The 26,583-nt window shown below is 42.1% G+C and overlaps 6 protein-coding genes across 6 annotated transcripts; 3 read left to right on the top strand and 3 right to left on the bottom strand.

Annotated features, from left to right (window-relative positions):
* Nucleotides 1-1,433: 1,433 nt before the first annotated feature.
* Nucleotides 1,434-2,121, bottom strand: LOC108087472 (probable insulin-like peptide 5). The gene is made up of 2 exons (XM_017184848.2): nucleotides 1,819-2,121; nucleotides 1,434-1,728 (listed from the first exon to the last, which is right to left on the bottom strand). The coding sequence occupies exons 1-2, from the start codon at nucleotides 1,979-1,981 to the stop codon at nucleotides 1,547-1,549; spliced, it is 345 nt and encodes a 114-aa protein (XP_017040337.1). The 5' UTR covers nucleotides 1,982-2,121; the 3' UTR covers nucleotides 1,434-1,546.
* Nucleotides 2,122-3,349: 1,228 nt separating this feature from the next.
* Nucleotides 3,350-3,912, bottom strand: LOC108087471 (probable insulin-like peptide 5). The gene is made up of 2 exons (XM_017184847.1): nucleotides 3,729-3,912; nucleotides 3,350-3,660 (listed from the first exon to the last, which is right to left on the bottom strand). The coding sequence occupies exons 1-2, from the start codon at nucleotides 3,892-3,894 to the stop codon at nucleotides 3,479-3,481; spliced, it is 348 nt and encodes a 115-aa protein (XP_017040336.1). The 5' UTR covers nucleotides 3,895-3,912; the 3' UTR covers nucleotides 3,350-3,478.
* A 605-nt stretch (nucleotides 3,913-4,517) lies between these two features.
* Nucleotides 4,518-16,718, top strand: LOC108087473. Its single transcript, XM_043208956.1, has 8 exons — nucleotides 4,518-4,540; nucleotides 4,687-4,781; nucleotides 4,966-8,112; nucleotides 12,105-12,268; nucleotides 12,477-13,046; nucleotides 14,087-14,609; nucleotides 15,119-15,246; nucleotides 15,318-16,718. The coding sequence occupies exons 1-8, from the start codon at nucleotides 4,518-4,520 to the stop codon at nucleotides 15,405-15,407; spliced, it is 4,740 nt and encodes a 1,579-aa protein (XP_043064891.1). The 3' UTR covers nucleotides 15,408-16,718.
* A 299-nt stretch (nucleotides 16,719-17,017) lies between these two features.
* On the bottom strand, nucleotides 17,018-19,133 carry LOC108087470 (protein phosphatase inhibitor 2). The gene is made up of 5 exons (XM_017184846.2): nucleotides 18,838-19,133; nucleotides 18,378-18,478; nucleotides 18,139-18,306; nucleotides 17,740-17,834; nucleotides 17,018-17,677 (listed from the first exon to the last, which is right to left on the bottom strand). The coding sequence occupies exons 2-5, from the start codon at nucleotides 18,455-18,457 to the stop codon at nucleotides 17,409-17,411; spliced, it is 612 nt and encodes a 203-aa protein (XP_017040335.1). The 5' UTR covers nucleotides 18,458-18,478; nucleotides 18,838-19,133; the 3' UTR covers nucleotides 17,018-17,408.
* A 277-nt stretch (nucleotides 19,134-19,410) lies between these two features.
* Nucleotides 19,411-23,587, top strand: LOC108087468 (85/88 kDa calcium-independent phospholipase A2). Its single transcript, XM_017184842.2, is given in 9 exon segments — nucleotides 19,411-19,535; nucleotides 19,872-20,002; nucleotides 20,151-20,168; nucleotides 20,171-20,442; nucleotides 20,500-20,799; nucleotides 20,855-21,672; nucleotides 21,735-22,372; nucleotides 22,430-22,765; nucleotides 22,825-23,587. Coding segments are annotated over 8 exon segments (2,655 nt in total). The 5' UTR covers nucleotides 19,411-19,535; nucleotides 19,872-19,962; the 3' UTR covers nucleotides 23,058-23,587.
* Nucleotides 23,588-23,822: 235 nt separating this feature from the next.
* Nucleotides 23,823-26,285, top strand: LOC108087469 (ankyrin repeat and death domain-containing protein 1A). Its single transcript, XM_017184845.2, has 3 exons — nucleotides 23,823-23,908; nucleotides 23,971-25,362; nucleotides 25,817-26,285. The coding sequence occupies exon 2, from the start codon at nucleotides 24,188-24,190 to the stop codon at nucleotides 25,283-25,285; it is 1,098 nt and encodes a 365-aa protein (XP_017040334.1). The 5' UTR covers nucleotides 23,823-23,908; nucleotides 23,971-24,187; the 3' UTR covers nucleotides 25,286-25,362; nucleotides 25,817-26,285.
* Nucleotides 26,286-26,583: the final 298 nt, after the last annotated feature.

Below are 26,583 nucleotides of genomic sequence, written 5' to 3'. Positions count from 1 at the left end.
AAATAATAGGATTCAGTGATTATAACGATGATAAGGAAATAAAATATATGAATTATATTGATATTACATTTTATACTAATATCATAATTTATGTTTTTTGTGATTGCATTGACGCTTTTTAAATAAAACGAGATATTTAGACATGTTCTAACAACTTAATTTCAAATAACCTTTTCATATATAATATTAAGTAATTACTCATAAATTAAAGATGTCAAATTAAACTTGCACCTCTAAATTACTATGAGTTTCTGTATGTGTATTCTGCATTTAAAATAAACCGAGACGTCAGCAGGTCGATGAGTCACTCGGCAGCGATAATGCTATAATGCGCTGATTTAATGCAACAGAAGCAGAATCGCAGATCGCAGGGGAACTAAACTAAACTAAACAACTAAAACAATGTCAACAAACAAGCGGCAGGCGTCTAGCCAAAAGTTCTGAGGCATCGCTTGACTTTCTGCCCATCGGTGAATCACGGGGAAATCACACAGTTAACCAATGAACCACAAAAAGAAAAATAGTTTAGCCCTGACGACTAATTATTAAATGTCAGACGCCACTAAATAGTTGGCCAAATATTTGAGCAAACCCCAATCAAAATTCAATGAAACGAATCGCTCTATTGTTTTGAGTAAATATGTGCTTGTGGCAAATGAGGTTCTCAGAATGTTTGTGATTGCTTGAATTTAATTAACTTATTTGTTTTGCGACCAACAGATGTGGGTGATATTTTAATAAAGGAAAGAGTGAAAAGGGTCAATGCCAAACTAAATGAAGGATGGTATTTATTTTTTTGCTTTTCACTTGACTAGCAGCTTTAAGCTTAGAGATAATTTGTCGACCTTGTTGTTAATAAATTCTTAAACGTCTTATCTTAGCTGGCACATTTTCTTAGCTTAAATATTTCGGTTTGTTATCTTTGGGGAGGGCAAAACATTTCAGGCAGATTAAGTTCATGCGCTGAAAGCAAAACATTTCAAGCAAATTATAATTAAAGTTGAAAACTCTTTTGCAAGCTTAAAGAAAATCGACAGACGAGCGTAATACATATTTTTGTTTGTGCGAAATTTCCACCCAACTTGCTGCGATTCAAATCAAAATTCGCTTTTACTTGCACTCAAAAGGGAAAATTATATTCAGCAAGATGCGTTCGAAATAAAGGCAGAGGGCCTATGAAAAAAAACATAAAGAGAATTATATTGGTTGCAAGCTGATGATTCTTAAAGGAAATTAATACAGCGAGTTAATCCTTGAAATTTAAATGGGTTAACTTCCTTAGGTAATCTTGGAAATAAATGAAAATAATATGTATTATATATTCAGAAAGAAAAGCTGTGAAGGAAATAATATAATATAATAAAAATATAATAAAAATCATTCTTAATTCAAAATCCTTTTTGAAAAATTCAAATCAGTGGTTAAACTTGCGCTTATAAATATTTTATTTGTGCTTATCCAAGGCTTGCATTTACAATTATTTTGAACAAATCGTCGTCTCTCGTGTGTTTTTAGATGTCAGAGGTATCATAACAACGGGTTGGATTTATTCCTTGCAGTAGGACATTAGTGTTTTACGGGTGCACGGTTGATAGCAACAGTCGTCGACAATTCCCCGGAAATCGCGACGCATTCCAACTATTGAGTTAATTCGGGAATGATGGGGTTCGTAGGCCACATCGTCATTATCCATTGCCATCAGCTTGTCCTCATAATCGAGTAGACCCACTGAAAAGGGCAGTGAAAAAATGTTAACTCCGTTTCGTTCCGTTTCGAATGCCAAAATGCCAGAAAAGCCAAAAAGCCGCAAATACTCACGGGAGCCGCGCTTTTCGAACATTCCGTTGACTCCATTGGGGCACGCCATCTCTATTAATTGGGTGAGTTGGGATCCACAGGCTCGAACCATGTTCGCCGACTCCGCGGAATGCAGGAGCACTGGGAGCAGGATCAGGAGCACTGGGATTGCGGAGCGGAACATCTTGGTCTTGCTGGAATTGGTGCTAGAATGGATGTGATGCACTTTCCGCCAATGCCGGGCATTTTTATATCCGCCAGCTCGACTTCCACTTGTCAGTTTGGATTACTTTTTTCGGGTCACCGTGGGCAGCAGTGTGCTTGCTAATTTCCAATGTCAGGACACCCAAGGGTACCACCATTAATTTATGCCCATGGCTTAAGCAAGCCGCTGCGTTTAATAGAATTTATCAAGGGTAGTGGTGGCTAAAAATAATGAGATCCCAACCCTGTTTTAGGTTACATATCCTTGGTAATTTTTAATAACTTATATCTTTTTTACCGTTAATCAATATTTAAGTCGGAACAGACTCTATAGGAACAATAATGCAAAATCAATAATTCACCATTTTCATGTAATTTATATAAAATATTTAACTTCCCCTTTGGTAAAAATATTTGTATACCTACTTAGGCTATAGATTTCCTTTTCTTTTTCTCTGGGAACCGTAGCGAAAAATTCCATACTTTTTTATCTTCTCAAACCTAGACTTCAATAAATAGAGGCAAAATTGAAAATAGAAAAAAATGTAAATCAACCATCAAAAAATAAAAAGAATTATTGGTATCTAAGAAAGAATTAATATAAATTAAATATAAGATAAAATACCATAAAGTCAATATTTAGATATCATTTATAAAACCAAAAATATAATTAGAAAGTAGGTACCTATATATTTGTTTATTAAAAATTAAAATCAAAATGGGCGCCAACTGCTTTGAATTTTATAGTGAAACTAAGCAGTATGAGGACAAAAACAAGGACAAACCAAAAAAATATTTCTGTTTGTTATCTTTGGGGAGGGCAGAACATTTCAGGCAGATTAAGTTCATGCGCTGAAAGCAAAACATTTCAAGCAAATTATAATTAAAGATGAAAACTCTTTTGCAAGCTTAAAGAAAATCGACTGACGAGCGTAATACATATTTTTGTTTGTGCGAAATTTCCACCCAACTTGCTGCGATTCAAATCAAAATTCGCTTTTACTTGCACTCAAAAGGGAAAATTATATTCTGCAAGATGCGTTCGAAATAAAGGCAGAGGGCCTATGAAAAAAAAAAACCTAAAGAGAATTATATTGGTTGCAAGCTGATGATTCTTAAAGGAAATTAATACTGCGAGTTAATCCTTGAAATTTAAATGGGTTAACTTATTTAAGTAAACGTAGTCATGGAAATAAATGCAAATAATATTATATAAATAATATAATATTACAAAATTAAATTCAATTATTTTACTTATGTTTCTGAAACAAGAACTGTTAACATAAATAAATAATAGAAACAAATATCATTCTTCTCAAGTTCCTTTTAGAAAAACTCTAATCAGTGGTTAAACTTGCGCATATAAATATTTTATTTGTGCTTTTCCAAGGCTTGCATTTATAATTATTTTAAACAAATCGTTAGGTATCTCTCGGGTGTACTTTGATGGCACAGGTATCATAACAGCGGGTAGTATTTATTTCTTGCACAACTTCAATATTTCCGTATAGGTGCAGGCATTATAGCAACATTCGTCGACAATTCCCCGGTAAGCGCGACGCATTCCAACTATTGAGTTAATTCGGGAATTTTGGGGTTCGTCGTCCACATCGTTATTATCCATCGCCATCAGCTTGTCCCCATAATCGAGTAGACCCACTGAAAAGGGCAGTCAAAAAATGTTAAGTCCGTTTCGTTTCAAATGCCAAAAAGCCGCAAATACTCACGGGACGGATCCCGCTTTTCGAACATTCCGATGACTCCATTGGGGCAAAGCGCTTCTATTAATTGGGTGAGATGCGGTCCACAGGCTCGAACCATGTTCACTGACTCCGCGGAATGCAGGACCACTGGGAGCAGGATCAGGAGCACTGGGATTGCGGTGCGGAACATCTTGGTCTTGCTGGAAATGTTGCTAGAATGGATGTGATGCACTTTCCGCCAATGCCGGGCATTTTTATATCCGCCAGCTCGACTTCCACTTGTCAGTTTGGATTAGTTTTTTCCACTGCGTTTAATAGAATTTATCAAGGGTAGTGGTGGCTAAAAATAACCCTGTTTTAGGATACATATCCTTGGTAATTTTTAATAACTTATATCTTTTAATCGTTAATCATGATTTAAGTCGAATCAGACTCTAGAGAAACATTAATGCAAAATCAATAATTCTCCATTTTCATGTAATTTATATCAAATATTGAACTTCCCCTTTGGTAAAAATATTTATATGCTTAGGCTATAGATTCGTTTTTCTCTGGGAACCGTACCGAAAAATTCCATACATTTTTTATATTCTCAAACCTCGACTTCAACAAATAGAGGCGAAATTCAAACTAGAAAAAATTGAAATCAATCATCAAAAAACAATAAGATTGATTTGTATCTAAGAAAGAATTTAATATAAATAAAATATAAGAGAAAACACCATAAAGTCAATATTTAGATATCAATTATAAAACCAAAAGTAAATTTAAAAAAGTACCTATATATTTGTTTATTAAAAATTAAAATTCAAAATGGGCGCCAACTGCTTTGAATTGTATAGTGAAACTAAGCAGTATAAGCAGTGCATAAGATTGGTAATTAAACAAGCAGTACTTGCCGCGAAATTCAAAATGCTTTCTAGAGTGTTTTAATTATAAAAAGATTCATACTAATTACTCAATCTTTTTGGGCTGTTTTTAGGATTGAAATCGACGACCAAATCACGAAGCCCTTGAACTTGGCCAACTCGGCCGTTCTGCGCGCCGTCGAAGAAGAAGAACAACAAGCCAAATGTGGTAAGTTATAATTATTTGCTATGTTTTTTCCCCGTGCGTGTTTATTATGTGTTTGTAGAAAACATAAATAAACAGTGTGAAAACATTCAACAAAACAAAGCCACTTTTAGTTCTAGTACTCGTCCAATTTCGTTGTAATTTTGCAGATAAATAATATGAAATTATGGGGTATTTACCCTCAAAGATTTTTACCCCACTGAAAGACAGAGTCGTCGTCGTCAACGTGGCGAGGGGGATGCACTGCATCACACTCTCCACCAGCAGCTACTGGATCAGATCAAAACGGATTATCTCAGCCATCAGCAGGATATAACCATCGATAGGGATACGGTTCTCAAGATAAATCGCCTGGCAACCAAAAGGCATCTGCTCAAAAGAGATCACAGTTGGCCACCACTAGAACAAGATGTGACTGCCAATCCCGATCAGAATCACCAGATCTCCTCGTATCCCTCGCACAGTATTGAAGCTCTGAGGGAGAAGTTCCAGAGTCCCACGATGATTGTGGAACCCACGGCAAAGCAAGTGAGGGAAATGCGACAAAGGAAGGGAAACTCCAAGGAGAGATCCCGAACTCCCCAGAGAGTTTCCAAAGAACGAGATCTCGCCGAGGTTTACCATCAAACTCCAGTTGCCAAGGGATTCTCCGCTCCCGAAACCAAAGCAGCTGATGTGGATTTGGGTTTGGTGGCACCCAGATGTGAATACTACGAGCAGTTGGCACAGAAACGCCCAGCCACGCCCACTTTGCCCACTCCAGTTAATACCTACAGGCCAAGAAATAAGAGACAAGCTTACTCCTTGGATCGTGGAAGATCTCGAAAGAGGATCGTAGGTGATCCGGAATTGCCGCCACCGAAACCACGAACTTGCAAGCCAAAAGTGCAACGCAGATGCATTAAACTTGCAACGGAGGTGAAGATCTCCTACGGACACGATGGCGACAACGAGGAGGAGCCCGCTTCTGGCCAAGATTACGTGGACTTGGAGGCCTTGCCGCTGCCACCGACACCAACACCAGCTGCCGTGCATCTCAATCAAGCGAAGACAGCACAGCGAATGGGTAACCACCAGGTAATTGACAACCTGGCAGTTAAGCAGCAGCAGCAGATGGCTCTGAATTTGGCCAAAAACGTGGGAATCGGCCAGTCCAACAGTCCGAGGGACTCGGCCAACACTCGCATTGTGCCCGTTCGCGTGGAAAGCCCAAAGGGTGATCCGTTGGTCAGGTTGAGTGCCCAGCAGATCTACGACGACGCCTGTTCGTATCTGCAGGATCAGGAGCAGGACATGGAGGAGGAGCACATCCAAGTGGAGAGTCCCACCTTTGTGAGTGCCAAGGGTGGGATAAAGCTACTCCAGCGACAGGGAAGCTCCAGCACACCAACCCCTCCAGTTCCACAAACACCAACTACTCCAATTCCACCTCCGCCTCCTCCTCAGCCGCCAGTTATGCGCACCAAGTCTGGCCAGGATTCGCAGCTGAAGGATAAGCAGAGTAGAAGGCAGGGTGGCATCTATCACCTGGAAACTTCAACGGAGAAGCAGCACGAGGCGCATGTGGAGATTGCCCAGCTGGAGGCGAAGTATGCTCACATCCAGCAATCCATAGCTGAGCATCTCCTGCAAATCGATGCCTACATGGAGAATGCCAAGCAGGCGCTGCAGAGGAGTGCCCAAACCACTCCAGTTCCCACTCCACCACCACCACCTCCTCCTCCGCCTCCTCCATCAAGTGGATTACCAGCGAGACCCATCAGCACGGGTTCCAACGAATCCTGGGACATCTTCACCCACCGACAGTCACCCATTTTGGCGGTGGAGAGTCCACTCCAAGCGATTCTCCGCCAGATTTACACCCGAGCAGCTGGTTTGCCCACCAGACTCTCCAAGGAGATTAAGGAGGATGTAACCACTGCCAAAGGAGAGGTGGAGGAGGAGGAGGTTTCCCTCACCGAGAACGTGCCTATTGTGGAGCGAGCTCTCGAGGATCTGCACAAGATTGCAGTCGCATTGGAAAATCGAAAACCGGAAACGGAAAAAACGGAACACGTAGAAGTCCGGACAACGCCAGCTGTCATTGAGGCGGAACACGTAGTCATCAAGGATGAGGATGGGGATGAGGATGCGGAGGAGGATGTGGAGTACAGACACGTATCGGATGTAATTGCCAACTATGAGCAGTTGGCCAAGAAGGAGTTCGAGGAGTGGCAAGAGGAGCAGGTGGTTAAGAAGGAAGCGGAACCTAAAACCGAATTGCGAAAAGCCATCGAAGAGCAGTTGGCCAAAAAGGGATTAAAAGAGAGTAAAAAGGATTTACAAGGGGAAGAAAAAAAGGATGTTCTACCTAAATTGATTATAAAGGATACAAAACAGGATAAAAGTAAGGAATTACTAACCAAAAAGAAAGATGAACCAGTTATAAAAGAATTTTCACAGGAAAGTAAAAAGATTTTAGAAGAAAATTCAATTAGAAAAGATCTTGAGGAAAAGGAAAACCTGGAAAAGGATACCTCCTGCTCCCATGAAGACTCCTCCTTAACTTATTGTCCAGTTTGTGATGAAATGCGATGTTCCCCCAACAATTGGGGTAAACTAAATAAAGCCGATCAATGGCGTATTGCCAATCTTCAAAATGAGCCCATTAGAAATTATAAAGCCACCTATGAGGTGAGAAGTCCTTATATTTCGAGGCAGATCTCCTGGGAGGATACGCAGTCCATTAAGGAGAACACTCCCACTGAGAAACTCCAAAGACAGCGGAGTTTCGTGGAGATTGTGACCACGCCAGCTACAGATTCTCCACCACCATCGCCACCGCCTCCTCCTCCTCCTTTTCCTCCTTCTTCTTCTTCTGGTTTGAAGAACCTCCAGGAACCGGAAACGGAAGTCACCTGGGAAAGGAGTCGCTCGCCCAGTCCGCTGCCCTCTCGCAAGTATCCCGCTCCACTCATCGAGGCTCCTCAGCGTTCCAGTTCCCCTTATGGTCTCAATCCTGTCCAGAAGAAATCCACATCATCGCCAGTAAATCTTCCTGCGAAATTCACCCATGTGCCGCAGTTGGAGGGCCACAACATTGGACTCCTGGTGAAGACAGCCACGGAGCCACTGCAGCAAAGCATGTCGGCATCCTCCTCAATGCTGGCTGCCACGCCCCCAGCCACGCCCCGTTCTGCGGCACAGCCCTCGCCCTTCGATTTTCCCAGTAATCTTGAATCCGGAGAATTGAATAAGTTTAGATCCCTGGCTTCCTTCGACGAGGTGCAGCGAGATTTCAGCGTTAACCGATCCTTCGATAATGTGTCACCACGTCCATATCTTGGCATTGAAGGTTCGTGATAATCCCACCGATTTCTGTGTTCCTATATCTGTCCGTCTTTCAAGGTGTTCCTCCTCAAGAGTCTTCCTCCACGTGTGTTTATCCAAATGTTCTCTTTGTGACTCAGTGGATTTTGAATCATTAGCACTTTGGGGATTTTTCTTTTGCCATAGATACATATTCATAAAAAATATACTTAAAACTGGCAAGCCAAATGAATCAGATTGCAGGGTCTTAAGCTTCTAAGCTCTAAGAATTACAAAAGTAATTATACAAAGTAAAACTAAAGATCTCCAAACATCTTATGTTTGTTATTGAAAAAAATATCTTTATATACCAAACTCACTTTGTTTTCTTAGTATCCAAAAAATACATATGATTTTTGAACCACTATTTACTATTTACTTTGATGATATTAGCATACAATTTAAATATTTCCTTTAAATATCATTAATCTTCTTGGTTTTCAACGCTGATCACATGCTTCTGTTTTAGAATAATATAGCTCACTGATTTGCAGACTTGTTTCTCACCGAAATTATTTCATTAACATATATAGATTCTAAGGAAAGACATTGAAAAAATGTTTTCCTCTTCAACTTGGACACTCACAAGTTTTTAATCCATTTTTCATGCAAAATTCTCTTGCACAAAAAGTGCACAAGTTAATTTCTGAAAAACTTTTTATTGTAGAAATATTTAATATTTGCATAAAATTTAAATTAGCAGACTTTTGCCTCACCAATATTATTTCATTATATAGATTCAAAGAAAGACATTGAAAAAGTGTTTTCCTCTTCAACTTGGACACTCATAAGTTTTTATTCCATCTCCCATGCTAAATTCTTTAGCACTAAAAATGCACAAGTTTATTTCTAAGAAACTATTTATTGTATAAATATTTAATATTTACATAAAATTTAAATTTGCAGACTTGTGTCTCACCAAAATAATTTCGTTATATAGATTCAAAGGAAAGACATTGATAAAGTGTTTTCCTTTTCAACTTGGACATTCACAAGTTTTTATTCCATCTCTCAAGCTAAATTCTTTTGCACTAAAAGTGCACAAGTTAATTTCTGAAAAACTATTTATTGTAGAAATATTTAATATTTGCATAAAATTTAAATTAGCAGACTTTTGCCTCACCAATATTATTTCATTATATAGATTCAAAGAAAGACATTGAAAAAGTGTTTTCCTCTTCAACTTGGACACTCATAAGTTTTTATTCCATCTCCCATGCTAAATTCTTTAGCACTAAAAATGCACAAGTTTATTTCTAAGAAACTATTTATTGTATAAATATTTAATATTTACATAAAATTTAAATTTGCAGACTTGTGTCTCACCAAAATAATTTCGTTATATAGATTCAAAGGAAAGACATTGATAAAGTGTTTTCCTTTTCAACTTGGACATTCACAAGTTTTTATTCCATCTCTCAAGCTAAATTCTTTTGCACTAAAAGTGCACAAGTTAATTTCTGAAAAACTATTTATTGTAGAAATATTTAATATTTGCATAAAATTTAAATTAGCAGACTTTTGCCTCACCAATATTATTTCATTATATAGATTCAAAGAAAGACATTGAAAAAGTGTTTTCCTCTTCAACTTGGACACTCATAAGTTTTCATTTCAATTCTCATACCAAATTCTTCTAATTTTTCTCGCTTATTAATTTTATAAAAGTGCACAGGCAAAATTACCCAGAAATTATTTGTTTGTTAAATAATTTTTCATAAAAGTGCTCAAATGAAATCGCCCAGAAATTATTTGTTTTCACAAAAACAACCCAATTTATTTGTTCCTAAAATCAAAAAAAAAATTAATTGTCTTGAGCTTGCAGAAATTGAACGGCTGTTTGTGGGCCAAATAGATAATGAATGTATGGCAAAGCCAAAGGTTTTGTATTTTGTATTTATCTGTGACGTTTGGGGGCCATCAAAACGAATTTGTTGCGTGGCTAACGAGCAAACAGTTTGTATTATATCAAATAATTGTCTACGTTCAAATGGGTGTACGATGGGTATATATCGGACATATGAGTTACAAGTTTGCTAATAATTTTAATGAGCCAACTTTTCGTCGTACACCTGTGTGAATCCGTTTAAAAACAGATTTGTTTTAGTTCGCCCAAGATGACAGCCGTTTAAATTTAGCCACCGCCTGCCTGACTGACTCACGGACTATATCTGCGCGCAAGATCGATGATAAATAGTTAGTTAGTTGGCCGGGATAAAGACTATATCCGCCAGATAGATAGATGGCTGTGCGGCCACTTGATTTGCCGCTCTGGCATAACAAATCGCCATAACAATAAACACCAGCCAGCCAGCCAGCCAGTAAAACTACTCGAGAATCTGGGCAAAGAACCGCAAGTATGCGATAATATATACTATATATGTGGTATGTGACTGTATCTTTTCGATATAGCTGCATATATATATATAGATGCGGCAGACACCTTGAGATCTGCTGCCGCGAGTGAGGGAGTCGGCATGATAAGTATTTCAAGGTGGGGCCCACAAATCACAAAAATCGAAGGTGTAAACAATGCCAGGAGTTTCGCTATTTGCCAGCACGGGGAAAGGGGATAATGTGTAGTACCCTCGATCAAGATCAGCACACTTAGCAGATCAAATAATATACATATATATATATATCTTATTTTCTCTCTCTCTGAAAAGAAAACTCTTTACTTTCGCGCATCTCGCAGATACGAAAGTCGAGCGGCGAATGTGTGGGTTGGATTCGAAACGAGTGCCAATGTTCCCACATCTTGGCCACGCTGGCTAACAATAATTTCCTCTGCATTTCTCTGGCTCCTCACTTAGTAGCATACATCGAAGGCAAAAACATATCGCAGCGCGAACGATCAACGAATTAGCAAATAGAAATAGCCAATAGCTATAATAGAAAATAGAATTTAAATTGGGCAAACACGCACGCGAATCGAATCGAATTAAAACCAATTAAATTAAACTAAATCGAATCGAACAGATAGAAGAAAAAAAATTCAAATCGCCGTGCTTCCCGAATCATTATTTTCTGATTTTTCAACGACATCGATCCGAAGGATAAACGAAACGAGCGCCGATCTGCAATTGAAGCCTAAAAAAAATAAGCGAGCCATAAATCAGAGAAATCTAAAATTGTGGTGTTCCCATCAGCAGACTCTCCAAATCCCAGAAATCGATTGATTGCAACGCAGGATTATATAACGACGATCTTCTCGACTTTCTGCGAGCGGACAAGTCAAAAAATAGCCGCAAAAAAAAGTAAAACAAACGTATACGTTTTGCTTTATACGTGTATCTGTTATTTTTGATATCTATACAAGAATATTTTTATTCTTACGCAAAGACCCCCGATCGGTCAGATAAATATATAGAAATACCAAAAAACAGAGAGAGAGAGTAAATATATAACCATGGTTGCTCAGTGGAAGATCATCAACGAGAACTACAAAAATCTGGAGGGTAAACACGATTTATTCTATTTACTATATACTTTTTGCCATTGCTGATATCGCAGAATGTTGCTGGTGCAGCGGCAACATGTTGCACGTACGGCGACAACATCGTCGCCATCACCCAATGAGTAATGTCAAATTCTTAGCTTTCGTTTCGTTCTCATCGGCTAAATTTAGATGCAATGACAGCCGTGTATGATTTGCAAACCCCCCTCCCCCTTTCAAACCCCTCCCCCTCCTCCTTTTCCCGCCCCTCCCCCTCTTTGTTCGCACATTGCCATTGCGATGGCTATAATTTTAATTGGCTTAAATCATTTTCAAATTGTTTCGCCAGCGGTGGCTAACGAATTCAGCAGTGAATTTCGTCGGCATCCAAGGTTGTTGTGACGCCCACGTTTTGGCCGCATTTTGTTGAATGTTGAATGTTTTCTCAAATGCACAGCAGCTGCACTAGCAGCTGCTAAAAAATTAAGTATTTCAACTATTTTATTTACCCAGCCAATGCAATTCGCTTCTCATTGATTCAGGGTACAAGCGCGTGGCCTGGCCACCGGCCTCCGAGGAGCGGATCATCCGGGAGTTCACCCCCCAGCCGCAGACCCAGAGTCCGGCTCCCGGTTCCGGAGGATACTATCCGCAGAGCCACGCCCCCGCTCCCGCAGCCGCCCACTCTGCTGCCCCACCACCACAGGTAATTCTCGCTCCGATTTAACCGATGAATTGTACATACCACATACATATACTATACTATATAGTCGAGTGTACCAATGTAAATATAATTGTATCCGCAACTGCCACAATTTGTATCTCGTCCGGTGAGAGGCACAAAGCCATGTACATAGCATACACACATTCCTGTCCCCCCTCCCCAAAAACCTAACCACACTGACAACTTGCAGGGTCCCATTTATAACAACGTCCAGCCGCGCAGCACCACCCAACCACCAGCAACAGCACCACCCACTGAACCCACCACCCAGTTCCAACCAGATAGTTATCCCGCACAACCTGTGCAATACACACAGGCCCAGTTCAATAGGCAGCGCTCGAGGGAACCCGTCCAGGTCCCGGCTCCAACTCAAGCTACCCAACCTGGCTATGATTACCCGCCACCCGGCAGTAATCAGTCCAACTACCAGTCGAGCTATCCGGCTAACCAGTCGAACTATCCGGCTAACCAGTCGAGCTACCCGGCTAACCAGTCGAGCTATCCGGCTAACCAGTCGAGCTATCCGGCTAACCAACAGCAGGCTAACCAGCAGGCTAACTATCCGGGCAACCAATACCAGTCGAACTATCCGCAGGAGCCCCTGCAGGCGGGGAACAATGTGGGCGGTGGCTGGAAGCACATCGGTGCCCCGCTGCCCAAGACGAGGAGTGACTACACAGCCGGAGGACGAGGTGGCTCCCAACCACCCTTCCCGGGATCCCAGCAGCAGCAGCAGCAGCCGTACTATCAGCAGCCGCAGGTACCGTCTTGGCTGGAATCTACAGTTGGTATCCAGCGATGCCACCTTTATTGCCAAAGATATATCTTTGATTTTGCACTGCGGCTGCGATCGTCTCTGTCTCCTGCCAACGTTGATATACTTCTACTTTAGATGCATTCCCTTCCACCTTCTTTCTTAGACACTTACTAAACTTTCTACTTTAAAACATACTAAACTAACAGAACTCTATTGTAGATCCTAACTTACGTGAATGCTAATATATATTCTATATTTTTATTCAAAACTACACTTACCAAATTTTGTTTTACTAACTTTGTTTCGTTTTTCACTACATTTTTATCTTAGACTTATCATATTTATAATTTAGCTTGTTTGATAAAAATTGAATATATTTTTATTTTACTCTAATTTGGAGATTTTAAATTATATGATTTATTTTTAATTTGGTAAATATACATTTACGTAAATAATAAAACAAAAAAAGTTGATCTCATTTAAAACAGTAGAACAATAAATAAATTTCTTTCTTGATTCAAAAAGCTAATGCACTAGACTTCGATTTTAAGAAGTTTTTTTGTAACCTCTATAAACCGCAGTAGTTTTATTTTCTGTGTAGTTGAGGGACACCGTTAACTTCCTATACCCAAAAAACCGTCCGTAAATGTGTACTCACTCGCTTTTGTAAACCGAAACGCAAACAAACCGCTGTTAATATGCAAAAACTGACTTAACCTGTAGCTTAATTTGCTTTTGCTTCTTTTTCTGCGACTTTCAGCTGTAAACTGCGCCTAAAACTTACCCCACACTTAATACGAAACTAAGCCTCCCTAAACCTCTAACTAAGTCTCTTGTCTATCTCTATTTTCAACATATTCTATCTGTCTGTCTACATCCACTGTGAATGTGTTGTACGCACCTCCCAACCAACCAAACAATATCCATCAATGAATTCAAATCACGACCATAACCTGTGATCGAAACCCATGACAAACACGCATGCTGGCACCACCGAACCACTCAACTACTGCACCACAAAACCACCGATTGAGTAACAGCAGCAGCAGCAGCAGTACGGTGCTCCTTCCTACGATGGCTACCAGCAGCAGCAGCCGCAGCAACCTGCTGCACCGTGGCAGCAGCAACAGCAACAGCAGCCGCAGCAACAGGTGCCACAGCAGCAATATCAGCCTCAATCGCAGGCTCAGGCTCCCTATCAGCCGGCACCACAGTGGAACCAGCCACAGCAGCAGCAGCAACAGCCACCGTACCAGAGTTCACCGTACCAACAGCAGCAGCAACAACAACTGCAGCAGCAGCAGCAGCCATCATCCTATTACCCACAGCAAAACGGTGGCTCGACCTTTGCTCAACCCCAATACAATTCTTATTCGCAGCCACAGGTGCCCTACTCGCAGGATCAGACCGATCTGCAGCAGTCGCAGCAGCCTGGAGGATTTCCTGGCCAGGATAACAGCTACCGGGGCGCCAGTCCTGGCATCATTACCCTGCGCAAGGAGGCTCCAGTCAGCCAGCAGCCTGCGCCAGTCTACACTTCGCAGCCTGCCGCCGTCAGCTATCAGGGTGAGTCAGAATATAGCATTGGAGGATATAAAATAGAGGATATAGAATCAGAGAATAACAATAAAAATTAGTTTTTGGTAAGGATTCTTGATTATCCTAATACATTTTTGAATATGTAAAAAATTATAGAAGTTTCTCTCCTGTTTAGTATATTGCAAACTATTTTTCCTTACTTTCTTTTATTTTAATCAAATAATAAATTAAATTTTTATAATAAGCTCATATACCTTTTACATCCAAATCTAAAGTTAAAGAAGTAAAAAATATTCACACAGAATATCATTTCTTTAGAATAGGAATCATTTAAACAAGACCAAACTAATTAATAGTTTAGTAAAGAAAAGAGTCTTTAAAACTTTTTTAAAATATTTTTAATTGTTGAAATTTGTTTTCTTGATTTGTTTGAAAAGATATTCTGTAATTCGATTAATATTCTTTGAGGGATTCCAAAGTTGGTTATGATGTTGAGATCATCTGCTAAAAGAAACATTATTTTTTTTAATTTTTAGGAGGCAGCAAATTGCGCGGAGATTTGAAGTGGCCACCACCGGAGTACAAGGAGGCCGCCGCCCGCGAGAACGAGGAACGTCGCCAGTTGGCGTTGGGCCCCGTCTGCCGTCCCAGGAGAGTCAACAGGGTAGGATACATATACAGAACCCTTTCAGCAACAAGAACAATGTGATATTAACTTAATTATTTACTTGGCAGGACTACACACCCTTCTTTGCCAAGCACCAGTTGAACAATGGCTACCCCAGCTACAAAGTGCCACCCGGCACCCAGCACATTTTCGGCTAAGCTGAGCGGAAAGTTGGGAGAGGAAAACAAGAATATATAATGCAACAAACATCAGCAGAATAATCAATGGAACCCACTTCATAATAATACTGAAAACGATCATGTATCTGTTACTAAAACGAATCACTAACGAACCAAACACTATATATAGGATATATACAATTGTTATACTAATCTTAAATGACCACTAACGACGCCATATATACGTTATATGTTACGAAACGAACCCGTGAATAGGTGAATGCAATACTACAGCAGGTGATTCCTCGCCGTGAGTCATCATCGGTATTTCCGAGATGATGAAACTGATCATCTCTCGAATCATTTGAATATTGAGAAAGATATATAGATGATGACTCGTGGCATTGGAAGCCTGATCCGGATGCCCAAACGCTGGGCGATGGAAAACGATATGTCTCTATGTACCCATACTATATACACATATTTGGAGCATGTGCATATAGTATGGCTAAAATAGCAGAGCAGAACTATATACTAAACCATATAGCGTTAGATTCTAAGATGATTGTTAAAACACTGTTAACTAGCAAATGAAATGGATACGATGCGACCCAAGACGGAAACTGATAATGAGATTGAACCTTGTCTTAGTTAGTAAGAGCACTACTAATTACTATTTATTGTGCGCATATTCTATTTAACGCAGATCCTGTGCGGCGATCAGCTCAAGGAACCATCCACCGAATACAAATTGTTAATATCGATGCGTTCCTGAAAGAAAAGCAAACCGCACAGGATACTCGATGTTTATTGTTTGAGTTTGCATGCTTTTTGCTTATATCTATACTATATGCACATATATACATACTTATTTTGACATTGTTAAACTGCAAATTATAAAAAATCGATCAATTACACCCGCTAAGTTAGTTATACAAAAAGGCTTAACGCCGAAACAAATCTGTGAGTTCGTAAAAATGCCATTCAAGGATATCCACACAAATCATCGAGCTCGTTTGGACCGCTCCCCTCCCCCAAAAAAATCCCCTCCCACCCGCTCAAGGTCGGCATTTCAGTCCGCCCGCTGACCCCTGGCAATAATATGAGGATGCCTTTGCCTGCGGACGAACAGCCGCGGACTCAGTGCCTCGATCTTGGCGGATGGGGCGGGGATGTGGCCGGGATTGAGTACACGAACGGGCAAACAAACAAAACTCTCAGACTTAACCAAACAATTACCAACTATGACCAGCAATGTCTATTACCCAACTGTACTATGATGTATAACTAATGTGAAATGAGAAACTAAATAAACGGCAAGTTTTGAATACTCGCGACGAGAAGAACTAATCCTCAGTGGTTTTTTGGTTACTTGTTTTGGGTTTTGGATTTTGGGCTCTCTTTATTGAAACGTTCGCATTCGATGGCTAAAACTTAATAGTAATCATAATAGTATCGTATTAATAAATAACTAAAAGTAAGGCCAAATTAACTTCAACGCTAGTTTACAACAAGTAATCCCATTCTGTGGCACTGGGCATCCAATCAAATTAAATGCAAACGGAGCTGCGAATTCGGGAGACTTGGACTAAAATTCAATGGGTACACACAATGGATATCCATATCAATTTAAAAGACGTTTTGTTAACTACATTTGCAACAGTACGCTACGGCTGAGACGCATACGGGTAATTATATTTGCTGTCGTACAATCAGATTCTTCGATCAGGTGCACAAATGGTGTTGGTAAAACAATTTGCAGCGAGTAATGCCATCGGCCTAATCGACTGTGTGCATCACTCGATGACAAACCTCCTTGGTGACGGTTTGATATTCGTGTTTAGTTGGGTAAACTCAATTAATCACGAGTGCTCCACTCGCCACTCCTCCACTAATCAGCATCCACTTCTCACTCCGCGCTCGCACAGCACTTGATATATAATTTCGTTAGGTCATTGTTTGGATGAGCTGCCCTCGGAACCGTCCATTGTCCGCTAGGTAAACATTAGTGATTGATTGATGGGTTGATATATATTGCTTCTAGTTGTTCGATGGCTCCAGATCCATGTTGTGACCGGCGCTGGTAGACGAGGAAGTGGCCGAGTCGGCGTTCGACTTTTTCGCCGAACTGCTCGCAAAGCGGCCGGAGGTGGAAGCGCCCTGTGCGGAGCCGGATGGCCGGCTATCCGCGCCCTTGTCCTCGTCCTCGTCGTCGTCGTCCTCCTCCTGGATCAGCTTCCGTGCCAGCTTGACGGCCTCGAACTCGCGATAGTGGGCCTTGCGACGTCGCTCAAATTCGCGCCGTCGTTCTGCAAAACCAAGTGTACATGAGAAGTGTCTTGCGGAATCTGAGTGGTTCTTGGACACTTACGTCGCTCCTCTTCGCTCAGTGGCTGGTCGTCGCCGGAGGAGCCCTCGTCCTCAATGCTTTCCGTCGACTGTTGTGTGTTGGCCGCTATGCGGAGTCTGAAAAGGATAACGAATTTTTATTTTACCCTTTAACTGGCTTCTGTAATATAATGTCATTTTGTTTGTCAAGTTACTACAAGTCGCCTTATTATTGTCCTCTAATTTTGTAAAGATGTCATAGCGATTGTTTAATCTGTCAATGATAAGACAATAAACAATTACGTTCTCAAATACGATGCATGTCAACACAGATTTTACGACGTATTTTCTGAGTATTGTATTGCTTGTCTGCTTGTGGGGTCATTTCACTGGTCTAACTCTAGGCAGTCTTGTTGTAAGTAAACAATAATAGTCCCCCTACTTCTCCACCAGCAGCTCCGTGTCCAGTTCGTCCCTGTTGTCCTCGTAGGCCTCCGTGTAGTTGTAAGGTGTTTTGGGCTCATCGATTTTCATATGTCCGTAGTCCTTGTCGGCCGGATGGAAGGTCTGCATTACGTTCAGCTCATCGAACTTGGCACTTTTACGAAAACTTTATGATCAAGAAAGAATATTTAACTTTAATAAATATATATAAAAGGTAGTAAATACAAATAATATTACCTGGCTCCCGACTTGTCGAAACTACGCGAGGTTTTAAGAATGCCCTTGCAGGGCAGCTGTGGACTCGGGTTGTTTTGCATCTTGCGGATCTGTTGCGTTACCTGCAAAGAAACAGAAAGAGCGGAATTTGGTTTAGTTTGCGGTCAGTGCACGCGCATAATTACGTCAGGTGCTTTTTGGGAGTCATTGTTGATTTTGTTGTCGTTGCTGCTGCTGGACAATCGTGAATCACGGCGGCAGTAGCCGAACAGGCACTGAAATCGCGACGTTCGCCAGATTATAATGGCACAGGTCGCGGTGAGACTTGCGTTACCTCGTGCCCTTGGCAGGGTCGACTTCGCCACCCACTGGGCGGCCATAAAGGCCACCAGTCCCCCTGCAACGCCCAGTTGGCCATCCAATGCTCCGGCGGCCTCCGCCTTCATTGCTACCTCCACTTCCATGCTGGAAACCCACTTACTTGTGTGCTTTGACTGTTAACTGCAAGTGCAACTGCAATTTGCGAGTGCAATTTACGTCTCAATCTTCGGAGTTACACAGCCAGCTGGTTCCTGGGCTTGGTTCTTGCAATCACATCGAAGGCGCCAGCCGGGCGGGGTGTATCTCAATTTGGTCACGTGGAATTTAGCTCTTGGCGGAATACAGCCACTTTTATTAATTTACTTCCTACTTCTTACTGCAAACAAATGGAATCCGGTAAATATTCTAACAATTCTAATATTTCGCTAGGGCTGGGCCTAACGTCGATAAATTGATACTCTATCGATGTTTCCAGAAATTCGCAAGAATCGATTGGTCTAGTTATTTCAAAAAGGCAATCGAATTTATTTTGATATGTCACTTAACAGAATCTAACAGATATGGCATAATCTCTTATGTTTCCCTTTAAAATTAAAATTACTGTGCACCGCACTTGTAAACATTTACCGAGGTATTTTTTATGATATTGGTCAAACTCAGGTTGTGAACTCTGCTAAGCAGTCACGAACTATCGCACTTCGCAAAAACCCAAGAACCATGACTGGCTTAAGCTGTCATCACTAAAAAGCTGCAAAAAACTGCTCGGATGTTATTTTCTGTTGCGACAATTTTAAAAGTGAATAGAACTGGAAAAGTGCGATAAGGAAAACTAATAACAGAGCAGTAAAATGTTCAATGGTCAGCTAATAAAAGTGTATATTCAAATCACCGCAAAATATGTGTTGGCACTGGTGTTTCATAAAATTACGCATCCCTTTATCAAGCCAAATATTCGTAACTGACCCACAGAACAATCATATTTTTATGAAAGTCATCCTATTGATTAGGCTCAAATGAGAGAAAAAGGGAAAGCACAGAAATGCGGAAACATTACAACAATGGCGCGCAATCGGGTGATCTGTTCGCTTGCCATTGGCCGCAGATGTGTGCTATTGATTTCTTGGCAGCCCATCCATCCACAAACTCACCCACACACCCATTGTACTAACAAACTGGCCGTTATTTCTCTGTCAGGTTCACCGCATCAAGATTAGCCAGCTCATCCGATCCGCCAAGTGCAAAGTTCAAACAGCATCCGCAGCGGTCCGCATCACACACTTGAGTCATGTCGTGGATGGCCTTTGGAGCCCTTGCCTCCGGCTTTGGTATTCCCCCTCAAATTCATTACCTTTTCGTGTCATTTGTTGACGTCTTGAGTGTTCAGTAGTTTAGTTGCGAATGTGTTCGTCTCGTAAATAGCCCTCTGCGGACTCTTATCTAATAACTATGTACGTTTTTTTTATGTGCCCACAGTTCTTCAGCGCCTGCTGGGGGCGATCAGCCGGCCAATAAGGTGTTGGAAATCAAGAGTGAATCACTGGGAACCCTTCAGGTCATAGCCCGCGATGACGCCATGGTTCTGTTTGCACCGCCCTTCAATGCCAACGACAAGAGGGCCGTGTATGAAATTGTCCTACAGCGACCCACCTCGGATTCCAATACCACATCCTTCAGTTTGTACCGCTCGCCGGTGCAGCAGGAAGCCGAGGAACGCTTTAATGCCTACCTGCAAAGGCTGCCCGTGTTCGTCAGCATCGTTAAAGAGGTTCTAGACAAGATTACAAACGAAATATTTCAGTTTCCTAAACTTATTTTGTTTTAGTATTACAATGTTAATGGCTTGCAAAAGACCTGCGATGCCCTGGCGGAGAATCCCTCCTGGACGCTGTCCCATCTGATTGCCTACTTCAACCTGGTGGATTACATTAGCAACCCGAAGATGCTGCAGTGCGTGGACTACGCAGATCCCACCACCTTGATGTCGCCTTTCCAGCTGGCCATCAAACAGGGCCACATAGAGATGGTGAAGGTTTTGCTGCCGTTGAGCAAGTTGGAGCACTTGGATATCAACAGCAATTCGGTGTTTCACTATGCTGCTAGCACCACCAAAGAGATAATCAATGTAAGTATAGAATCTATATGCAATTTAAACGCATTTTAACCTTTTGAAATCTTAGCTTATCATGGAGAAGAGCACAGTTAACCTAAATCACCTCAACTCGGATGGTTACACACCCCTTCATATCGCCTGTCTCGCTGACAAGCCGGAGAATGTCAAGGCGCTGCTTTTGGCTGGCGCCGATGTCAATCTCAATGCCAAGAACATTAGCAAGCTGTACAAGACATCCGCTCCCACTTCGGTGGCCTCGTTTCTGCGCACCAATGTCAGCAAGCTGTACACACAAGATATGAAATATGGCGGCACTCCTCTGCACTGGTGTTCCTCCCGTGAAACCCTACACGCCCTCATAATGGAGGGTTGTGATGTCAACGCCACAAACTTTGAGGGACGCACCGCTCTGCACGTGATGGTGGCCAGGAATCGGTTTGAGTGCGTAGTTACTCTGTTGGCCCACGATGCGGAGATCGATGTACTGGACAAGGAGGGAAACGCAGCGCTGCACATCGCCATCGAAAAGAAGCTGGTGCCGATTGTCCAGTGTCTGGTGGTCTTTGGCTGTGACATCAATCTACAGAACAAGGATGGCAAGAGTCCGCGACACATGGTGGGCAATGATGCTAGTGGCAACAAGGAGGACGAAATCCTCTATATCCTTCACTCTGTGGGAGCCAAACGTTGCAAAGAAACGGGCTCAAAGTGCCCGCCAGGATGCAATCCCAAGGGCAACTACAATGGCATACCGCCCGAGGCACCAGAATCCGTCGAGCAGCGCGAGCACATAGAAAATATGCTGGCCAGCACCAGTCGGCAAGTAATGGGCGGTTTTCTGGGCGCAGCGGCCAATGGAATTCTGGAGAAGCCACCACCGGCACAGTAAGACTAAATTAAGATATCAAGTTACGCATTATAATTAAATTTTTTCATCATCATTGTAGGAAACCAGTTGTAGTCGACACAGAAAAAGAAATGAAGGGCCAAAGCATAATGGATGCCCTGCTGGGCATGTTCACTACCAAAGTAAATGCGGACGAGATGAAGAAGGACACTTCTTCGGGTAGTTTGGCCAGTGGTTCGGGAACGCCGGCTTCAGCTGCTGCCACTCCGGAGGATCTGCCATCGCCCATTTCCGCCGAAATAGGCGATAAACCATACGGACGTGGACGACTGCTCTGCCTTGATGGTGGAGGCATTCGCGGCCTGGTCTTAGTACAAATGTTGCTTGAAATCGAGAAGCTGTCGCGCACACCGATTATCCACATGTTCGACTGGATTGCTGGCACCAGCACTGGAGGAATCCTGGCATTGGCCTTGGGATGCGGCAAGACGATGCGCCAATGCATGGGCCTTTACTTGCGCATGAAGGAACAGTGCTTTGTGGGCTCGCGGCCTTACAACAGTGACTTCTTCGAGTCAATTCTGAAGGACCAACTCGGAGAGTTCAACGTGATGACGGATATCAAGCACCCAAAGATTATGGTTACCGGAGTCATGGCGGACCGCAAACCCGTCGATCTGCATCTATTCCGCAACTACACGAGCGCCAGCGATATTCTGGGCATAGTGACTTCGATAAGTGAGTAAAGTAAACCCTATACATTGAAAAAGATTTAATATATTATTTTGCTTAAAGACAACCGGCGAATTCCTCCTCCACCGCCTAGCGAACAATTGGTTTGGCGTGCTGCACGCGCCACAGGTGCGGCTCCCTCTTATTTCCGTGCTTTTGGTCGCTTCCTCGATGGCGGCTTGATAGCCAACAACCCAACGCTGGATGCCATGACCGAGATCCATGAGTATAATATGGCTCTGCGCAGTGCTGGTCGCGAGGCAGAGGCCATACCGGTTTCCGTGGTGATGTCCCTGGGAACTGGACACATACCAGTAACCGAGCTGAAGGACATCGATGTCTTCCGACCGGAAAGCATCTGGGATACGGCCAAACTGGCCTACGGCATCTCAACCATTGGTAAGGTTTCTAATTTCCAATTTATTATATTGTTTAATATAACGTGTATCTACTAACAGGCAACCTGCTAGTGGATCAGGCCACCTGCTCTGATGGAAGAGTGGTGGACCGAGCTCGCGCCTGGTGCAGCACCATTGGTATACCCTACTTCAGGTTTAATCCCCAGCTGAGTGAGGACATAGCTATGGACGAGAAGGACGATCAAAAGCTTATTAACATGCTGTGGCACACCAAAGCCTACATGCACGCAAATCGAAACAAGATAATCGAAACGATAAACTTCCTAAAATAGCATGCAAGACGGATTTAGACCGCATTTGCTGTAGTGATCTCCGTTTAGAGAGATCCTTTCGACTCTTGTCTGTGTACTGTGTATTCGTTTCACTTTAATAGTTTTTTTTTTAAGCACCTTTTCTGCGGTCTAAATCAGCCCACTCACTGGGAATTCCCCAATAACACTGAACCCACCACCTGATCTGAAAAAAATGAATCTATGTTTTTAACCCTAAACAACTGGAAAATAGCAAATTCCTCTGCGTTCGTTGTTTTTCCCACTTCCGAGGCTTTATCTCCAGAAATACCAAACGAATTACGCTTTGTATATTGTGTTATTGGATTTAAGAAGGAATGTTATCTCCCATTATTTTCAAAATTCATTTTAACTGTGTATTATTGAAGACTATGTATTTTATGAAAACCCTTAAGTGACCGCGAGCTGAGTCATATGCTGTATAATAATATTAACATTCCGTGCCGCTTTGTTAGAAAATTATTGTATGTGGTCGAGCACGAGTTTTGAATAAAACTTTTTAAGTGTGTAAACCTGTTTATAATTCATTCTGGTAGTGGCTTGGGTTAGGTGCTTGCAAAAATTAGAGGGCTCATTCGTTTAATTGGGTTTATCATAGTATCTTTAGAAATCGATGAATTTTATAATAGTGGTAAAAGTTTAAATTTTATAATTTTGTATAAACATTTTTTTTTAGTGTAATATTCGATAATCCCCGCAAGAACCATAACATACAGTAATCGATACCTAGCACATTGGTTATATCGATAGAGCCAAAACAAATACAAACAATACAGACGACGGGGGCCAAAATTTTTTGCTCTTGGCCCAACTTATCAAAATTCCGAAACCAGGTAATCCAAAATGACTTAAAATGATATACTTTTAAGTAAAACGTGTAATTGAACATTTGCAGATAAAGATAAATAACATTACAGCCAACAGGGTCACACCAATAACTGGTGGTCAGAGTGACCAAAGTAGGCAGCAAAATAAGCAAAAATAAACAAACAATACAGACAGGAAAATAATCAGCGCGTGCCTGGGAACGGTTTTTTCGCCGCAGGACACCGAACAACGGACGACCAGAACCACGGACGCATTGCATTGTGTGATTTGAGTAAGAGTGAGATATGGCCGCGGCCACCAACAACGATTCCACCAACTCCGGCGTGGAAACGGCCAAGGAGGAGGTGGAGATGTCAATGCCGCCGTCGCCCATGTCGATGGCCATGGTCTTGGCCAGATCGACGCCAATGCCCATGCCCACAACCAGCGCGTCAAAGGGCATTATGATAACGCCGCCGCCGCCGGCGATGCCGCCCACGCCCACCTCGTCGCCAAACACGCACGGCGAATGGCCGCACATGAACATCAACCTCAACCTGAACCTTAACCTGAACATGACTTCCAATCCCAGCGCGAATTCGTCATTCCAGCTAAGCAGAGACCGGGGCGAGCACTTTGCCCTGCCGCATCTGCCGCCCCTGCCGCTGAATCCCAATGCCCCCAATGCCGAGTATCTGCCCAGTCTGATCCATCCGAGCACTCTGCCGTCGGGCAGCAAGAGCTTCAAGATGCGGCCACGGATGCAGCGGCTGAAGCACTCCTACAGCTACAGCAACATACTTGTCCAGTCCAATGGCCGCAAACTGCGCACCGCCGCCTCCACCTGCAACATCGAGCTGCTCAACCGCATCCTGGAGAGCGGCGCCAATCCAAATGCCGCCGATGAGTACAATCGCAGTCCCCTGCATCTGGCCGCCTGCCGTGGCTACGTATCCATTGTCCAGCAGCTTCTGAAGTACGGCGCCAATCCTAATGTGGTCGACTCACTGGGGAACACGCCACTGCATCTGGCCGTCATCTCGGCCAGTTCCAATAACTTTAACATTGTGGTAGGCGTTCTGCTGCAGGGCGGTGCCAGTGTCCACATGTACGACCGCAGCAATAAGTCGCCGCTGGAGTTGGCTGAGGCCAAGTTAAGGCTGCTGCGCAATCGCTACGATCATCCCACGCCGGAAACAGCCAAGATCCTGGAGGACATGTGCATGCTGACCACGCTGATATTGCGCTACATGGTGAAGCAGCAGCGCGAGCTGGAGGACCTCTCGGCGCTGGAGAAGCGCCTGCAGAACCTGAGCACCAGCGACGATCAGGAGCAGGTCGTATCCCAGACCGCAGACGAGCTGCTCGCCAGCGTCGAGCGGCTGTCTATCAACAACAAGTAGACGAAAGACGCGCTCTGGACGCCAGGGAAACCCATCCGCAGGCGGGCCCAAATAGCGTTCGATGAGTTGAGAAAAAAGTAAGTAAAAGTTCGGAAACCATTTGGACGATTTCTTTGAGTAGCTTATAATTGATTTATGATTATAATTATTTATAAGTAACTAAGTATAATTTATCGTTTTCTTGAAAAGTGCCTTTTGCTTTAAGTTATTTATTTTCCCCTTAGTCGAGTAATTTGGTAATGTAATGAAACTGTCTATTTGCATATAAAAAAAGTTGTGGTTTCAAGAATTTTATTTAAAAAGCATGTGATGCCTTATTTGTCATTAAACATTTTGTAAATTCTTTGCCATTTCTGTCACTCAGAAGATTGTATTTTATTAGCCTGCGGAGGTAATTACATACTTGTATTATAGCGAAAAGTTCGTAACCCTTCCAAAGATAAATTCTTGTTCATGTAGATTATATACAATAATTTGCCAATGAGTACTTTTTGATGCTGATTCTCCAATCTCTTTTTTGTTTCCTTGCAGTTTGTTTATCGTTTCCTAATTTGGCTGCCGTTGAGCTGGAGTTGGCATCGTGACAAGCAGTTGGAGGAGCACGCGGTCCTGATTCTGATCCTGACCCCACCAGGCTGCCAAATACGACCAACGCTCTCACACACACAAGCACACACACCCACACAAACAAAAGAAAATACATTGTTTCATGCGATCTTTTATTAAGTATTTCATTTAAGGTTAATTGTTTACGAAAACAATCAACATGATTAAATTTTAAGCTTTACGTTTAGCGCGCCAAAAAAAAAAAAAAAAAAAAAAAAAAAATTAAGTTATGTAATAATGATGCAATCGCAACTCAAGAGGACACCTAAAAAACTGCTACATTACATTTAACTAATTGACTACATTACATGGAAATCGTTAAGTGTCTATTGTATACTATAAAAAGAAATCATATGCGTGTAAACACTCTCTGAACAATAAACAAAAAACCAAACGGCCATTTGACTTAATCCACAGATCAAGCCGAAATCTGTAACAATATGAGAAATTCTGGTTTGTGGTGGGCACATGTCATAGGGATTAGGCATGGTGAGTTATAGAATTAGCTAAATAATCTAGGGAATATTTTAGTTCCCTTGAATCATAAAATTATTTCGCTTTATATCTTTCTTTTTTTCAAATCAATATTAAGTTATTTCTCAAAACACATATATTTCGATTCCCTAATTGCCATCATTAGTATACATTTAAAAATACATAAATTGAATAGTATCTGGAGCTTGAAAGGCATC

This window comes from Drosophila ficusphila, unplaced genomic scaffold, assembly GCF_018152265.1.
Source record: "Drosophila ficusphila isolate 14025-0441.05 unplaced genomic scaffold, ASM1815226v1 contig_106, whole genome shotgun sequence".
In the NCBI taxonomy this organism is placed as follows: domain Eukaryota; kingdom Metazoa; phylum Arthropoda; class Insecta; order Diptera; family Drosophilidae; genus Drosophila; species Drosophila ficusphila.
Note: the sequence above shows the minus strand (reverse complement) of the source record. Positions and strands in the feature narration are given on the sequence as shown.

Bases quoted from the DNA above. Each gene is read 5' to 3' on its own strand.
- LOC108087471 (XM_017184847.1), bottom strand. From the start codon at position 3,894: ATGTTCCGCACCGCAATCCCAGTGCTCCTGATCCTGCTCCCAGTGGTC. The intron at 3,661-3,728 runs GTGAGTATTTGC...TGCCCTTTTCAG, and splicing joins CGAAAAGCGGGATCCGTCCC to TGGGTCTACTCGATTATGGG.
- LOC108087469 (XM_017184845.2), top strand. From the start codon at position 24,188: ATGGCCGCGGCCACCAACAACGATTCCACCAACTCCGGCGTGGAAACG.
- LOC108087472 (XM_017184848.2), bottom strand. From the start codon at position 1,981: ATGTTCCGCTCCGCAATCCCAGTGCTCCTGATCCTGCTCCCAGTGCTC. The intron at 1,729-1,818 runs GTGAGTATTTGC...TGCCCTTTTCAG, and splicing joins GTTCGAAAAGCGCGGCTCCC to TGGGTCTACTCGATTATGAG.
- LOC108087470 (XM_017184846.2), bottom strand. From the start codon at position 18,457: ATGCAAAACAACCCGAGTCCACAGCTGCCCTGCAAGGGCATTCTTAAA. The intron at 17,835-18,138 runs GTAGGGGGACTA...TATCCTTTTCAG, and splicing joins ACGGAGCTGCTGGTGGAGAA to ACTCCGCATAGCGGCCAACA. The intron at 17,678-17,739 runs GTAAGTGTCCAA...TTGGTTTTGCAG, and splicing joins ACTGAGCGAAGAGGAGCGAC to AACGACGGCGCGAATTTGAG.
- LOC108087473 (XM_043208956.1), top strand. From the start codon at position 4,518: ATGGGCGCCAACTGCTTTGAATT. The intron at 12,269-12,476 runs GTAATTCTCGCT...GACAACTTGCAG, and splicing joins CTGCTGCCCCACCACCACAG to GGTCCCATTTATAACAACGT. The intron at 14,610-15,118 runs GTGAGTCAGAAT...TTTAATTTTTAG, and splicing joins TGCCGCCGTCAGCTATCAGG to GAGGCAGCAAATTGCGCGGA.